A 16,460-nucleotide genomic window follows, 5' to 3' on the forward strand; every position below is an offset into this window, starting at 1 on the left:
TGAAAGAAAACAAATCCTACAAGTAACAGGTTTAGGACCTGGGGAGTTTGTCTTTAGCCCTTTGAGGCAATCTTCCAATAGTTTCATTCTTATCTAGTTTATCCTTCAAGATGTAAAGGTGAAGGCATCCTGGCTTTAGTGATATACCTGGTTTTTGAGATCAGTAAGATTGTTTGAGGGAGTGGGGGATAGGGAAGAACACATATCACACTTTTTAATGGGTAACAGGCTATGATTTAAAGTTCCCTGAGCACATTTGCCCTTTTTGGGGGAGTGGGGGGGGGGAATACTGAATTTTCACTACCTTAATCCCATCCCCCACTCCCCTAATGGGGATTGAATCCTCACATGTGCTAGATAAGTACTCTACTTCTGAACAAAATCCCCAGTTCTACTATCTGAATCACAAGGAGTATTGTTTGTATGGGAGTCCCTGACTATTTCAGTGAGGGGACAGACTGCATGTACTATCAAATAATCAGGAACTTTTATTTCTTCTTCTGGCCATGGAACAATAAAAGACCTGCACACCTTCTTCAAGAACTCAGAAAGAGATAAGGGCTGGGTGCAGTGGTGCATGCCTGGAATCCTAGCTACTCTGGAGGCTGAGGGCAAGAGGATTGCAAGTTTGAGACCAGCTTCAGCAATTTAGTGAGACTCTATCTCAAAAACAAGAAGGGCTGGGAATATAACTCAGTGGTAGAGCATGCCTGGATTCAATCCCAGTAGTGCCAAAACAAAAAAGAAAGAAAAAAAAAGACAAAGAAGGAAATAGATAACAAAAAAGACTTTGATAGCAGGGCATGGTGGCGCATGTCTGTAATCCCAGTGGATTGGGAGGCTGAGGCAAGAGGATTGAAAGTTCAAAGCCAGTCTCAGCAATTTAGTGAGACGTTGTCTCAAAATAAAAATTGAAAAGGACTGGGGATATTACTCTGTGGTTTAATCCCTGGGGGGGCGGGGGAGAGAGAGAGACAGACAGACAGACAAACAGACTATGGTATTCAATGTTTCTCAAAGTATGGTGGAAGACCACTTGTAAAGAATTTTCATTTCAAGACCAGCTCTCTGGAGGATGGCAAGTTCAAGGCCAGTCAGGGCAATTTAGCAAGACTTATCTCAAAATAAAAATAAAAAGGGTTAAGGAAGCCAGGCATAGTTTCACACATCTGTAATCAAAGTGATTTGGGAAGCTGAGGCAGGAGGATTGCAAATTCCAGCCCTCAGCAATTTAGTGTGGCCCTAAGCAACTTAAGGAGACCATGTCTCAAAATAAAAAGGGCTGGGGGTGTGGCTCAGTGGTACAGCACCCTTGGGCTCAATCCCAGTACCAAAAAAGAAAGGAAGGAAGGAAGGAAGGAAGGGAGGGAGGGAGGGAGGGAGGGAGGGAGGAAGGAAGGAAGGAAGGAAGGGAAAAAGAAAAGAAAAAAGGTTGGGGATGTAGGATGTAGCTTAGTAGTAAAGCACCCCTGGGTTCAATCCTCAGTATCACCAAAATAAATAATTAAATAATAAATTCAAAAATCACTTCAAACCTACTGAATCAGTCTCTGTATTGTGTTTGGGCCTACAACTCACTTTTTTTTTTTTTTTTTTTGGTACTGAAGATTGAACTGGGGATTCTTTACCACTGAGCTTCATCCTCAGTCCTTTTTATCTTGAGACAAAGTTTCAAGTTGCTGAGGCTGGCCTCAATTTTCAATCTTCCTACCTAGCCTCCTGAGTCCTGGGATTATACACCTGCACCACCATGCCTGGCTACAACCTATAATTTAAATAAATTCCCAGGGAATATCCTTAAATTTTGGTAATTACTGCATTAGTGGAAAACATACACACACACACACACACACACCCCTCCGCATGAACACAGATACAAATTCTACTCTTTGCCCCCAACCCTACTTCTACACTCAGCGGCTCCTAGAGAGAAAAAGCCACTGATATATTGCCATGAGGAAAGCAAAAAAATACAGACTTTTAAAAAATCATTTCAATTAATATCATCATTCCAAGAAAGAAAAAAAGAAATTTTGAGAATCAAGGAAGGGGTATTTGCCAGCTCTTGCTATCCAAGTCCTTCAAGGTCAAGACAGCAGGACTGATATCTCCTTCACTTATCAGAAAAGCTTTTTCACCACTATTTACTCATTTGTGTGTGTGTGTGTGTGTGTGTGTGTGTGTGTGTGTGAGAGAGAGAGAGAGAGAGAGAGAGAGAGAGAGAACCCAAATTTCTTTGAGTCTCGTGTCCTCAGGTTAAAGTGTCACCCTCTGTCTGGCTGCATCACTGCCATCTCATGGCAGACACTTTTGGACACCAGTAGTGGATGCTGTGGTGGGCTAACCAGATTCCTCCCCTCTCTCCCTCATAACTGGAGTTGCCAGGAGTTCTGTAAGTGACAGCTCTCCAATGTAGCTCTCTCTGGGGATTGCATGAGGCCAAAAGAGAGCTCTCTCTTCCCTTTTCCTGTAGGAAGTGCACATGCAAATCTTTGTTTATATGAGAATATAAAAATCTCTTAGAGTATTCCCACAAACTTCTTGCATTTCTATTTCAGAGACTGCTTCCTTTATAGGAAACCCAACCTCTACCATTGGGTTCCAGTCGTCAGCCAAGAAAGCAGTTTCTTTATTTTCCCCATTTTTTAAAATTGGTGCATTACAAGTATACATAACAGTGTGATTCATTGTTACCCATGATATCTAGAAAGCAGTTTCTAAAATGTGACTTTTGGATCTAGACCACTTGCCATCTAACTGGCAATAGTAAGTGAAACACTAATAGTTTCTATTTAGATACTAGAGGAAGACTATGAAAGGCTGGGAGTGAATGATCACTAAAGGTTAGGTAGGTGTAAAAGAGGGTGGTTGGTAAACACAGTGAAAATTAATAGTCTGGGGCTGAACACTTGGCTCAGTGGTAGAGTGCTTGTCTAGCATGCCTGAAACCATGGACTTTTTTCCCCAATAATACAAAACAAACAAAAAGTAAGGACTTGTTCCATTAGTGACATTTTTGAGTGTAAGTTTTCTCTTTTTGTCTTTTTTGGTACTGGAGATTGAACCCAGGGGCACTTAACCACTGAGCCACATTCCCAGTCTTTTTTTTTAATTTTAATTTTTTAAAAATTTTATTAAGGGGCTGAGGTTGTAGCTCAGTGGTAGAGCACTTGCCTAGCATGCATGAGGCACTGGGTTCGATCCTCAGCACCACATAAATGTAAAATAAAGATATTGTGTCCATCTAAAACTAAAAAAAATATTAAACAATTAATTAATTAATTTTGCAGTGCTGGGGATTGAACTTGTGCATGCGGGACAAATGCTCTACCATTGAGCTACATCACCAGTACCCCCAGCCCTTTTTGTATTTTATTTAGAGACAGAGTCTCACTGAGTTGGTTAGGGCCTTGCTAAGTTGCTGAGGCTGGCTTTTAACTCAGCCTCTTCCTCCTGCCTCAGCCTCCCAAGCTGCTGGGATTACAGGTGTGTACCACCACAGATAATTCTTGTAAGGAGCTTTCCTGTGCATCATAGGATTCCTGTTCTCTAAATGTTATCCTTTTCTTTGTAACAGCTTTAGATATCACAGTCCAGTTAAAGGAGAAGGACTTTCATGGAAATAATTACAATGTAGTTACAGACTTTTTGGTGGTGTTTCAGATGCATAGCACAAAATAAACTAACTAACTATCTAACTAACTAACTCTATCTATAATTGTATCTCATTCCTAGGGTGAGATTTCCTGGTGAGCAAACAGCAGACTATTGTTAGAGGATGAGGAGTTAGGTGAAAGGGAGTAGAGGAGATGCTGGTAAGAACAATAAATAAGACTCTAACAAAAAAAAAGAGTTGGGACAATCACAATCATCTCTGGACATAGTGAAGTATGTGAGAAAAAAAATCATCCCCTAGTTGAGAACCACTGTTTTAGGGCTACAATAGCCTGGTACTAGTACCTGGACAATCCCTCAAAAATAAAGGACAAATTTTGCATTTCATACTTCCCACTAAGAGGAAAGCAATATGTCTATTAGGTCTTCTTGGATTCTGGGTGGCATTAGGAACTGCTGGCTTTGTACTGTTGCTATTGTTATTATCACCAATTTATGTAGGTCAATGCTGCCTATAACAGAACACTTGTCATTAATAATTCAAGCATTCGAAGCTACCCAACATTTCTGAACCTCTTTCAGAAATCCTACTTCTTCTCTGGTTCTGACATCCTATGTTACCCTACCTTCTACCAGTTTCTTAGTTTATTTATTGATAATTACAATAATCACTGGTAACAATGTTCCTGCTCTTGGACAATACCTCTATCATTGAGAATCCAGTAACAAAAATGTGATAGGTTTATGTATCAGCTAGTAGAAGCACTAGCAGGAAAACTTGGAAGATTTTTTCCTTCAGTATTCATTATCTGATACTTTGATTCAGCAATGTGGTGTTGCTAGGTTCTGGGCAAGGTGGGCTCAGCACTATGGCTACAAAGTTGAATAGTAAAGATCCCTGCCCTAAGCATTCTAAAGTAAAATGAAGGGATAGGGATATAGCACAGTAGTAGAGCATTTGCCTAGCATGTGTTACTCCCTGGATTCAATCCCCAGGACCACAAACAAAACAAAACAAAAATAAAAAATTCAATAGGCTTTATAATTAAGATGATGGATAGATAAGTCAAAGGTTTTAGTACAATGTGATAATGGCTATGATGAAGTTATATACCCACTGTGTTATGTAGTTCAGAGAAAGGCATCTGAGACTTCCTGAAGAATTAGCACTTAGGTTTCACTCTGTGGACCAGAAAGGCATTAACCAATTTAAGAAGAAAAGAGCATTCCATGCACAAGGAATAGCAGGTATTGGGGTATTCAATGGTATCAAGTAAGATTACTGAAGGATTTTAATCCAAGTCAAGACATGAACATATTTAGCTTTTATCAAGAGCAGATAAAAGCACCAGAGATGACTGGAATGGAGGTATGGAGTAGCAGCAGTGAGGTATAGAGCAGAGAAAATGGTACTGTCATGAACTAGGAATTAGTAACAGCTTGAACTAAGATAATTTAGGAGAAATGAAAGCATGGTCATGGATTTAAGAGATATGAAGAAGGGATATTGGTAACTTGTAATTTTAGAGGAAAGGGCGGTAAGTGAAAAGATGGAACAGATTCTATCCAAGAGGCTTAGGGAATGATGCCTTTTCTCACTGAGATCTCTGTTAGAAGAGAATCTGGCTTAGATTTGGGCACACTGAATTTGAGATATGAAATATTTATGAAACAAGGGTAGACAGTTGATGTGTCACTCTAGCTAGGCTATTGTCCCCAGTTATTCAAATAAATACCAACCCTGGGTGTTGTTATGAAGGCTTTGTTATTGCAATTAAAGTCCATAATAATTGACTCTAAGAGAGATTGTCCTGGATAATCTGAGAAGGTCTGATTCAATCAATTGAAAGACCTTATGAGCAGGATAGTTCAAGAGAGGGTTAGGGCTAGATTGAAAATTTGTAAAAGTCATACCTGAGGCAATATGCATTTTTTAAAAAATATTTTTTAGTTATACATGGACACAATGTCTTTATTTTGTTTATTTATTTTTTTATGTGGTGCTGAGGATCAAACCCAGGGTCTCTCACTTGCGAGGCGAGCACTCTACCACTGAGCCATAACCCCAGCCCAATATGCATTTTTTTAAAAAAGTCATCTGCTTTTGTCTCCTTACACAGGCCTAATTCAAATTTCCCTGAGTGCCTGTTAGACACACAGAGGATAACCCACAATATATTCTCTATTTAGCACCAAAATGGACATTAAAAAAACACAAATTAGATCACATTTCTTTTCTGCTTAAAACCCTCTAGTGGGTTTCTCTTACACCTGAATAAGATATAAAGCCTTTCCAAGATCCTGGATGATTTTGCCTTGCTTATTTCTCTGGTCTCATTTCTTGCCACTCTTACCAGCTGACACCACTCTAGACATACCAATCTTCTTCTTAGAACATTCCCACCTTGGAGAATCCATACTTGCTCTGTCTGGAATACTCTTCCCACAAGTCCTCATTCCTTAACTTCATCCAGGTATGTATCTGCTCAAATCTCATCTCAGATATCTCACCTTTTCTGTTCATACTCACCTTATTATCTTTTATTTTTCTTCATAGCACTTTACAGTACCTGAAGTAACACACACACACACACACACACACACACACACTTTTATTTTTAATCTGCCCTTGAAAGAATATAAACTACAGGAGGATACTGTGTTGTATAACACTGTGTTCTCAACACCTAAAATAATTTCTGACATATGACAGGTCGTCAATATATATTTTTTGAATGAGTAGTGAAATTAACCTTTGGCATTTGCATCTGAGCATAGTAGATACACATAAAGATATTTATTGCAAGGAATTGGCTTTTGCAGTTGTGGTCACTGGCTAGTCAAATCTAAAATCTGTAGGGCAAGGCTTTCAGTGAGGGCAGGCTAGAACTCAGGCACAGGTTGAAGCTGCTGTCCACAGGTAGAATTTCTTCATGAAGGAAGTCTCAGTTCTGCTCAAAGGCCTTTCAATTTTCAATTGATTGAATCAGACCTTCTCATATTATCCAGGACAATTTCCCTTAAAGTCAATTATTATGGACTTTAATTGCATTAACAAAGCTTTCATAACAACACCCAGGTTGGTATTTATTTGAATAACTGGGGACAATAGCCTAGGTAGATTGACATATCATAAGATCATCATAGAATTTTGTGCATCTAATACTTCTGGGACACCTTCTCAGAATCTAGACATTTCTTCATTATGAATCAAAGTCAGCTCTCAGCTGACTTTTAAGTAGAAAAAGTAGCTAGTAAATGAATTAGCACTAATATTTTAACTTATTGCTGTTTTTTTCTAATTGGGCCTAGTTTAGTTGAAAGAAACAGAAACCCACTCAGAGGTGAGTTCAAGAAAAGTAGTTATTATTTAAAGGATTAGCCTTAAGAAGCTTGTAGCTGAAGGTAGTTCAGGATTCAAGGTAGCTGTGGGGTCTAGGGCAGAAGTTTGGGATTTTCATTCTGTGTAATGTTATTAAAGCAATATTTTCTTCTGATTCTTTTGATTCAATAGCATACTTCCAGTTCAAATTTCCAAAAGAAGGAATCTTGACTTAGCAAAAAAATATTCTGTTGTCTGTGGGTAGGGGGTCCTATATTCCAGGACAGGTTTTGATAGATGGCTAGGTGCCTCTCTCTTCCTGGAGAACAACCCAGCACTGTATGGTAAGGCTGGGTGAAATAAAACTCTAGTTTTGGAATTTGAGACATAACTAAAAGGCAGATGAAATTTATTTCAAGCCTGGGGTAGGTAGAATCTGATGTCTCCTTAGTACAGGAGACCTCTGGAAAACTTAGTACTGCAGACAATCCTGTGACAATCCTTTCACCTGTGAAGATGGGTGGGTGTGTGTGTGTGTGTGTGTGTGTGTGTGTGAAGCTAGAGAGTTGAACCCGGGGGCAATCCGAGCTACATACCGGCCCTTTTAATTTTCTAAATAAATGTCTTTTTATTTGACACAGGGGTAAGTTGCTGAGGCTGCCCTCGAACTCCCGATCCTCCTGCCTCCCGGAATTGCTAGGACTACCGGCATGTGCTACCGCGCCCGGCTAACTTACCTATCTTAATGGGCTACTGGTGATGTTCAACAATGTTTGGGACAAACACAAACAATATTTGTTTACAACAAAATGTAAACAAAACGCCTACCCAAATGAAAATCATTGAAAGAAAAATGAATCTGAATTACAGCGCGGAGGATGAGACTGCGTTTACTGTCTCATCCCTGAGCACTCCAACACCTAAGACGCGCTAAAGAATTCATTTTTTTCAGCCCCAAGACGCTTTCCAGGGAATGTGGAGAAAGGGGATAGATGGTCTGTGGTCTCTTCCAATCCTGAAATTATAGTGTTTCCACAGCGTCCAGTCTTTCTCGCCCCGGTTTCTCCTGGACAAACAAAGCTATTTACTTACAGCCTCTATAGCCTACCCTGTGCTTTTCTAGGGTCTTAACCAAAGCCGCCACCCAACCGAACCCTGGCTCCTCCCACACCCACAATGCACTTCGCGGTTCCATCTAGGTGGCTGCTCTATCACGTGTCACCCGACGGAGCGCGTTCCCGCTTGGCGCATGCGCAGGGAGCAGTCGCCCGCTATTTTTCTCCGTGGCGGCGGCGACGAGCGGAAGTTCTTGGGAGCGCCAGTTCCGTCTGTGTGTTCGAGTGGACAAAATGGCGAAGATCGCCAAGACTCACGAAGGTAAGCGGTCTTTCCCTACTTACAGGCCTTTTTCGCTGACAACGTGCTAAGACCCTGTCTTCCTAGGCTTCTGCTTCTTCCTGTAGTTCAGTTAGTAGGGGCTGGTCCCGCGCTTCGGAGTCGGGGCCGACTCTTTGGCGTCAGCGGTGCAGGCCACTGCCCCGCGTAATGGCGTCCTTACTCTTACACCCCCGGCAGGCGCTTTGTTCCGTGTTTGGATGCTGCTGCTTCACAGTTGCTTCTCTTTTCTGGCCAGAGGGCCTCGTTTGGGCGGCTTGCTGAGGAGGATTCCAAGGCAAGGGTTCGGGGAAACGGGCGTGGGAGGAAAGTCTCTTCCGCCTCTCGGCACTGTCGTGGGCATAGTTTGTGCATCTGAGAGCCAGAAAAGCACTGAAACACGACAGCCGCTTTTCCGGCTGCACTAAATCGAGTTTGGTTAAAACGAGGCCCGTTACTCCTAACCCGGGTAATGAGTGTCTTCAGGCATCCGGGTTACGTGATTATTTTTCTTGCACGAAATGATTTGGACGTAAAATCTGATAGTTTCCTCCCTTAATCACTTCTAGTGTAATATTTGTGTTTTCCTTTGCGTGACTGTTGTAGGTGCAGGCAGAAGAGGGAAAGGCATAGTACTTTTGTTAATGACCGAAGCTTTCAAGATAGTTGATCGTTCTGTGGTATACAAAATAAGGAAAATGTTGTCCATGAGGGAGTATTCAAATAAGCCAGGAAATGGGGCAAGGGAAGTTGGAACAACATTTTTTTGATTTCTGACTCAAAATTCAAGATTTGCACTGAACACAAAGCTAACGAGAAAGAGACATTTATTTTACAGTCCTTCCTAGGTGTGTGGTATTAGTCTATGAGTGTAACAGACTAAAGCTATCAAAATTTCATTCTGGTGGGGGAAATAGACGCGTATATATCGTAATTATTTTATGAGGCCAAATAAGTGCATAAATAGAAGTCAAAGCAACATGTTTTGTGTAACGGAGTGATTAATTTATGCTCAGTTATTTCACAAAGGTGGTGATGTGTCCCTGGTCTAAAAGGATCAATCAGATTTAAATTAGGGAAGAACATCTGAGCCTGAGAGAACATCATGTAACAAGGCAAAGAGTTGTGAAAGGTGTGCTTGGGTAGTCTGCTCTGGCAAGAAAAGAGGGTGCAAGGAGAAAATCAGTAGATGAATCTGGAAAGATTGGTTAGGACCAGAAGTTGAATGTCTTTGAATAGTTGGGATATCCTGAGGAACTGAAAATCCAACACTTTTTAAACCTACAAGTGTTCTTAAGCCTTATTCATTTGTCTTAAGGACCGTTTTAATGTATCTTTTGCAAACTGATTAGAAAATAGGAGGATGTTGCTATTTTTGTTTATTCTGGGGTAGATTATTCCTATGAGGGCACTTTGTAGCTTTGATTACTTGTTTATTGGTTTCTTAACTACAACATACCCTTGGTCAGGAAAATCAGGAGTTACCAGTTTCCCTACATTTTAGAAACCAGCTAAAAGCCTTGGTGAATTGCATTTTTTGGCCAAAATTGCCATTTTATTTGGGATTATTAGTGTGAATTAAGTGTGCAAAAGAAGATATTGGAAGATTTGGTTTTAGTATCTGATTACTGTTTGCAAGCAAGATATTTATTGTTCATTACTGTGGGATAGATAGATCAGAGTGATACGTTTTTACAAGTACATATCATATTTACATGGCTTCTTGCTCCTTTTGTCTTGGCATTTTCCTTGAGAAGTCTATTTTTATTAAGTCACTTCGATAACTTTGAGTAGAATTAATTTCTTGCTTTCTTTTTTAAAGGTTGTGCTACTGTAGGTCTTAGTATAAATGTTTATTATGTTTACTTAGCAGTCTGTTAATTTTTTTCCTTCTATTTCGAGATTATTGCATATGGGAATTATGCCCTGATATCCTCAGGGCTTGATACATGCACAAATAGTTAATAAACTTTTTTATTTAAAGGCTGTACTGAGGATTGAACCTACTGGCACTCTACCACTGAGCTACATCCACAGCCCTAAAGAGGGCATTTAAATTTATCTTTGGTAGGCTTTGCTACTTCTCTTTGGCTTGGATAGATGAGAACCAGACTTATTTATGTACTGGGAAACTCCTGAACTGAAAGGGAGAAATGTTGAGTTAGCATCAATTTTTTGTAGGTTTTGAACACTGCAAGGTTTGGTTTTGGCTTTCCAATAACTAGAAAATGAAATTCCCTTTTCCTTCTCCCATGTAACAGTTTGCTCCAGAAAGTCACCAGTTGTGGGGTGAAGGATGGATTAAAGGAAGGCAGAGCAACAACCGTTCTTAGGCTGTTGGATTATTTGAGAGGAGGACTTGGATTTGAACCTCACTAGAGCGACTTTTAAAATTGTATAATACTTAATTTTTACTTCGGAGTTCATCATGTTGCTTTTTTAAGTAAAAAAAGATTATCTGATCTTTTCATCCTAAATAATGTTGCTGGTGAAGACGTTTCTTTTGTTGTACCTTCTAGTATGTATTTTTTTGGTGGGGAGGGGGGCAGGTAATGGGAATTGAATTTGGGATACTCAACCACTATGCCACACCCCAGCCTTATTTTGTATTTTATTTAGAGACAGGGTCTCACTGAGTTGCTTAGTGCCTCACGGTTGCTGAGGATGGCTTTGAATTCTTGTTCCTCTTGTCTCAGCCTCTGGAGTCTCTGGGATTACAGGTGTATGTCCTCAGCTAGTATGTTTTTAAAGTAATGGCTGCATCAGTTGTTTGTGCTTGCATCTTGGGAGGTCAGTAAATACTGCTTTCAGACTGAAATAGTACAACAATAGTACTTTACTGCATGTTTTTTTTCATAGGCTATTCCCATCATTGAGCCATGCAGAAACTTTTTTTTTTTCCCTCCTTACTGTCACAGCCTTTTTTTTAAGTTCCTGGGATTGAACCTAGGGGTGCTTAAGCACTGAACCACATTCCCAACCCTTTTTATTTTTATTTTGAGACAGGGTCTCTCTAATTTGCTGAGGCTGGCCTTGTATTTGCGATCCTCCTGCCTCAGTCTTCTGAGTAGCTGGGATACAGGTGTTTTGTCACCGCAACCAGCTTGTCATAGCCTTTACAAATATTTCTATTAGGATCAGCCTTCACATCCTCTTTAATCAACTTGATTAATTTTTACCCTGGTCAGGGAGGTTTATACTTTACAGTGTTGAAAGATAAAAAGAGCTAGACTTATTCAAATCAAATGTTTTGGGCCTTTTCTGCATGTTAACTTGTGTTGAGTGTGTACAATTGGGTTGGGTGTGTAGCTGTGATAGAGTGGTTTACCTAGCATGCATATGGTGCTGGGATCAAGTCCCAGCATTACCAAAAAAATAAATTTATGTGCATCTAGCAGTATTTGAGCTGATTTTATATACAAAGAAAACCACTCACTGCTCTGTTTTGGAAGGGGAAAGATGGTTTAGCAAAAAATTCCATATATTGGCTTGTTTTACCATTAATTCCTTGAATTGGAAAATTTGGGTTACCACAAAGCTGAAAAAGTTTCTTCCTTAATTCTTTGCTTGAGGAATGACTGGAATAAGTAGTTTTATTATTCTGAATCTTGCTGTGATTTTTTGTTTTCCTTTATTTAGTTGTTGTCTTGGTTACAGATTTTTGGTGTGAATATTGCTAGTAAAAATAAAAAGGAGAAAGTAAAATTTGCTTACAGGTTTAGAAAGACTTTTTTCTTCCTGTAGAACTAATTGTTTAAGAATCGATTTTCCAGTATTTTCTATAGTGTTGAGTAAAATAATTTACACTATAGTTAGTTGTCTTATTTGGATTTTGTTTAATGAAAAGCCTGAGAATTGGGTTGCAGAATACATTTCCTGTTTTTTTTTTTTTTTTGTGGGGGGGATGTCTTTTAAAAATCTCATTTGAAGCTGAATGTGGTGGCACACACCTGTAATCCCAGCAACTCCAGAAGCTGGGCAATTTAGCAAGACCCTGTCTAACAATAAAAATTAGAAAGGCCAGGGTTCAATGCTAGAGTGCCTCTGGGTTCAATTCCCATTCTTATCTCCTCCCCAAAAGTCTTATGTTTGGGAAATACTTGGTCACCACTTGTTTCTGGCTAGATAAAAATAGATTTCACTTATGGAGGGACACTCAAAAAGGGGTCAGTGAATTTAACGTCTGAGAGCTGTCTTATAACATGTAATAAACAGCAAATAGTGCATCAAAAATAATCCTGCTTGGTAGGTAGGTACGGTGACCCGAAAAAACAGATACTTGGGAATCTGAGAGAGGATGATCACAAGTTCAAGGCTGGTCTGGACAATTTAGGGGACACCCTGTCTCAAAATTAAAAGAGTTGGGGGTATAGCTATGTGGCAGAGTGCCTGTGGGTTTAATTCCTAGTACTGCAAGATGATAGAAGGAATGAATGAATAACTGTCCAAATTGAAAACAAGGAATGAAGAAGCATCAAGGAGGAAGAAATGCTATAAGCTGGGACATATGTGAGATATAGAAGAAAAGGCACAGGAGGGGAAACCAGAATTGTTGGGAAGCAGTTAACAGTTATATCAGTGGCATAAGTTTTTTTTAAAATATTTTTTAAGTTATACATGGGCACAATATCTTTATTTTGTTTATTTTTATGTGGTGCTGAGGATTGAACCCAGGGTCTCACATAGAGGTGAGGCTCTACCACTGAGCCACAACTCCAGCCTCAATAAGTTTTTTATTTTAGTTTAATTCTTAGAGCTTAGATCTTTAGGTCTTAGTTTTTATTTTTCCTTTCTTTCCCTTCCTTTCTTCTTCCCTTCCATCCTTCCTTCCGTCCTTCTGTCCTTCTTAGGGCCTTGTGCATGTGAGGCAAGCACTCTACCAACTGAGTTGTAGCTCCACACCAGGTCCTAGTTTTAAAATACAAACAGCGGGTTTTCGGTTATATCTTTGATGTCAAATAATTCCCAGATAAAATATTAGATGTTTATATCAGCAAAGTTTTTGTAATTTTATTATCATTATTTTGAGAAAGGGAAATCTACTGTTTTTTAATGTGGTTTTGGGGATTGAATCCAGGGCCTTTGCATGCTAGGCAGTTTCTGTACTTCTTATCTATACTCTCAGCCTATTCTATTTTTGAATGAATTGAGAAGTCAAATATGCTAGTCCCCTAGATTATCCATAAACATATTAATGCTGTTAATTAACATCTGTCTTCTGTACCTTCTAGCAGAGTATTTATTTTTTGATAGTTGAAAGTATGTCAGAAGCAGAAGCCCCCTCCAAAAAGCCGGGGGGGGGGAGATTCAGAGAAGTTAGAACATTTAAGATTTAGGATATTATATAAAAGCTAAAAAATTCTATTTATGTTTAATAGAGGATTCCATTTCAAGAGAATATAAGTTTTTATTTTTTGTGGCATGGGGTCAGAGGCCTTGGTTTCAGGATAATGCAGGAGAAAACCAAGAAAGGAAGAGGTGAACTTAAGAAAGTCATGCTAAAGAAAAGGGGGGGAAAGAGTTTTTTTTTGTTTTTTACCTTTTTCTTTGGGGTTGCTGTCTCGGCTCCTCTGACCTTAAGGGTCCACAGAAAGAGAGAGCCAGAGCAGCGCTGACCCCTTTTATTGAGGAGAAGCTATTTAAATGAGGCAAGGGGTCAGGTTTCAGGGGCTGAGTCTATCTTCATGATGTTCACTGTCAGCAGGTTGACTGACACCTGGGTAGGCCACACCCAAGGGCACAGTAAGAGGAGGGGGCACACACAAGGCACTTCCTTGGAAGATTCTATCCTAAACAGGGCAAGGGGTTATATTACAAAGGAACAGGTGAGCATAGCTTCACCCATGGGGCTGTAGCAAGACACACCCATTTCTGTGACTGAGCGCCTCAGTACCCAGCTGGGGAGTGTAACTCAGTCACCCGTAAAGTTGGCCTCCCACATATTCCCCCGGGAAAGAGTTTTTTTAAACTGAAAACTTCAGATATGAGAAAAAGTACAGAGAATGATGAAATTAACTCCCAGGTTCTCACCAGAATTTTAGATTTAGGGCCAATTTTGTTTAATACATCCACTAGTCCTTTTCACCTGTTTTTAAAATACAATATAATTTTAGTTTTTAATATATTATTATTGATGCATTGTAATTACACATAATAGTGAGATTTCGAGTTGCATTCCGCCCATTATTTTAAAGCAGATCGTAGATATCATTTCATCTGTGAATATCTCAGTATGTATTTCTAAAATGTGAAAATTTAAAAAATTAATGCCATTATTATATCTCAAATTAATATAACAAAATAACCAGTTAGTGTTCAGTTTTGCCCATTGTCTTATAAACTTTTTTTTCTGTTCAAATCAGAAAAATATGAAAACAATAAAGCCTGTAGATTGTGATTCATATATCTGTTATTAAATCTTTTCAATCCATAGGTTACTCACCCATCCTTTTATTTCCCCCTTGCAGTTGATTTGTTGCAACACCTTTGTCCCATGTTTTGCTATAGTCGGGAGAGAAAGGGGAAAGACAGCAATAAAAACATCTAGATTTCGCTCAGTACTATTGCAGTGAAGATGTCAGGGGCCGTACACGGGTTCGGGTTGTGTCTCGGTGGTGGAGTGCTTGCGTGCTGGTTTCGATCCTCAACACAATATAAAAAATAAATAAAATATTGTGTCAAAAAAAAAAAAGATGTCAGGGGCCTACAAAACAAGGGAAACACCAAGAAAATTATCTTTTTTAGGAATGAGTACAGTTTTCAAATCACACTTCAGGTTTATTTTGTACTAGCCTTGGGAAGGAAATCTAACAAAGGGGTTGCATATTCTGGTTTCTCTCCTACTGTAATTTAAATGGCAATAAACGTACTCTCACAGTTTTCTAACAGCTTATCTGCTACCTGAAATAGTTTTGAATGATGCCCAGTGATATTCATATCTTAAAATCAGAGTAGCAGTTTAAGAAAGACCTTATTCTTTTATTTATTTACTTTTTTGGTACTAGGGATTGAACCCAAGGGTGCTCAGCCTCTTGAGCTACAAACTGGGCCTTTTTTTTTTTTTGGTACCAGGGATTTAACCCAGAGAGCTTAATGAGCCATATCCCCAACCTTATTTTTTAATTTTTATTTTATTTTGAGACAGGGTCTTCCTAAGTTGCTAAGGCTGGCTTTGAACTTCCGATCCTTCTGCTGGGATTATAGACATGTGCCACTGTGTCTGGCTCCCGATGCCCCCCCCCCCCCCCTTTTTGAGACAGGGTCTTTCTAAGTTGCCTAGGCTGGCCTCTAACTTGCAATCCTCTTTCCTTAGTGTCCATAGTTACTGTGATTACAGAGGTGCACCACCATGCCAACTAGAAGAAAGACCTTATTCTTGACAGTTTACTTCAAGCCTTTGGCATGTCTCTTGCAGGTTCTTTGGTGAATAAAAATCTCATAATCTCATGTTCTTAACTGTTACTTTGATCTGTTGTCTGACTTTTTTTTTTGTTTTTTGGTACCAGAGATTGAACCCAGGGGTGCTTAAGTACTGAGCCACATCCCCAGCCTTTTTCTAATATTTTATTTGGAGACTTTGCTGAGTTGCTAAGTGCCCCATGAAGTTGCGGAGGCTGGTGGGCTGGCTTTGAACTCTGCCTCCTCCTGCCTCAGCCTCCAGAGCTGCTGGGATTACAGGCAATGTACCATGCACCTCACTTGTCTTAAGTCGTTTTTTAAAAACTACACTTAGACTATGACAACTCAGGAATTGAAGGACTGCCCATAATTTCAGTTTTGGGGTTTTAAATCTGCGACAGACTGGGTGTTTATTCATGCTTCCTTTTTATGATTTCAGAATTTCTAGCTAAGAGTTCTACCATGTATCCCTGTTCTACTCCCAATTAGTATGTTTTACTGAAGATGAGGTGAGATGAGTATTGGGGCAGGGACTAGAAATGATGTCAGGTGTTTAGAAATCCATGTTAAATATTTTTACTCCCTTAAGCCTCGCCCTTTCTAACACCTTATTACTATGGAATTTATAATCTAAACTTGTCCCAGCTTCTCTTCATCTTGTTCCCTAATCTCTCCTCTTTCCTCTTCTCCATTTCATCGTTCAAAATTCTTCCTTTGTTATGTAGAGTACTTCAGCTCTTGTCTTAATCTT

The 16,460-nt window shown here is 39.6% G+C and overlaps 1 protein-coding gene across 4 annotated transcripts in view; it reads left to right on the top strand.

Annotated features, from left to right (window-relative positions):
* Positions 1-8,146: 8,146 nt before the first annotated feature.
* The window catches only part of Sf3b1 (splicing factor 3b subunit 1), a 40,726-nt gene continuing 32,412 nt past the window's right edge, over positions 8,147-16,460 (top strand). For 3 of the 4 annotated variants that reach the window (XM_071618964.1, XM_027924960.2, XM_071618966.1), the window contains exon 1: positions 8,206-8,314. In XM_071618964.1, coding sequence (XP_071475065.1) covers positions 8,287-8,314 — 28 coding nt within the window. In that variant the 5' untranslated portion in view covers positions 8,206-8,286. Of the gene's footprint in view, positions 8,315-16,460 lie in introns of all 4 variants that reach the window. The other variant, XM_027924958.2, reaches the window with a different exon arrangement.

The sequence above is a fragment of the Marmota flaviventris genome, chromosome 11 (assembly GCF_047511675.1).
Source record: "Marmota flaviventris isolate mMarFla1 chromosome 11, mMarFla1.hap1, whole genome shotgun sequence".
NCBI lineage: Eukaryota > Metazoa > Chordata > Mammalia > Rodentia > Sciuridae > Marmota > Marmota flaviventris.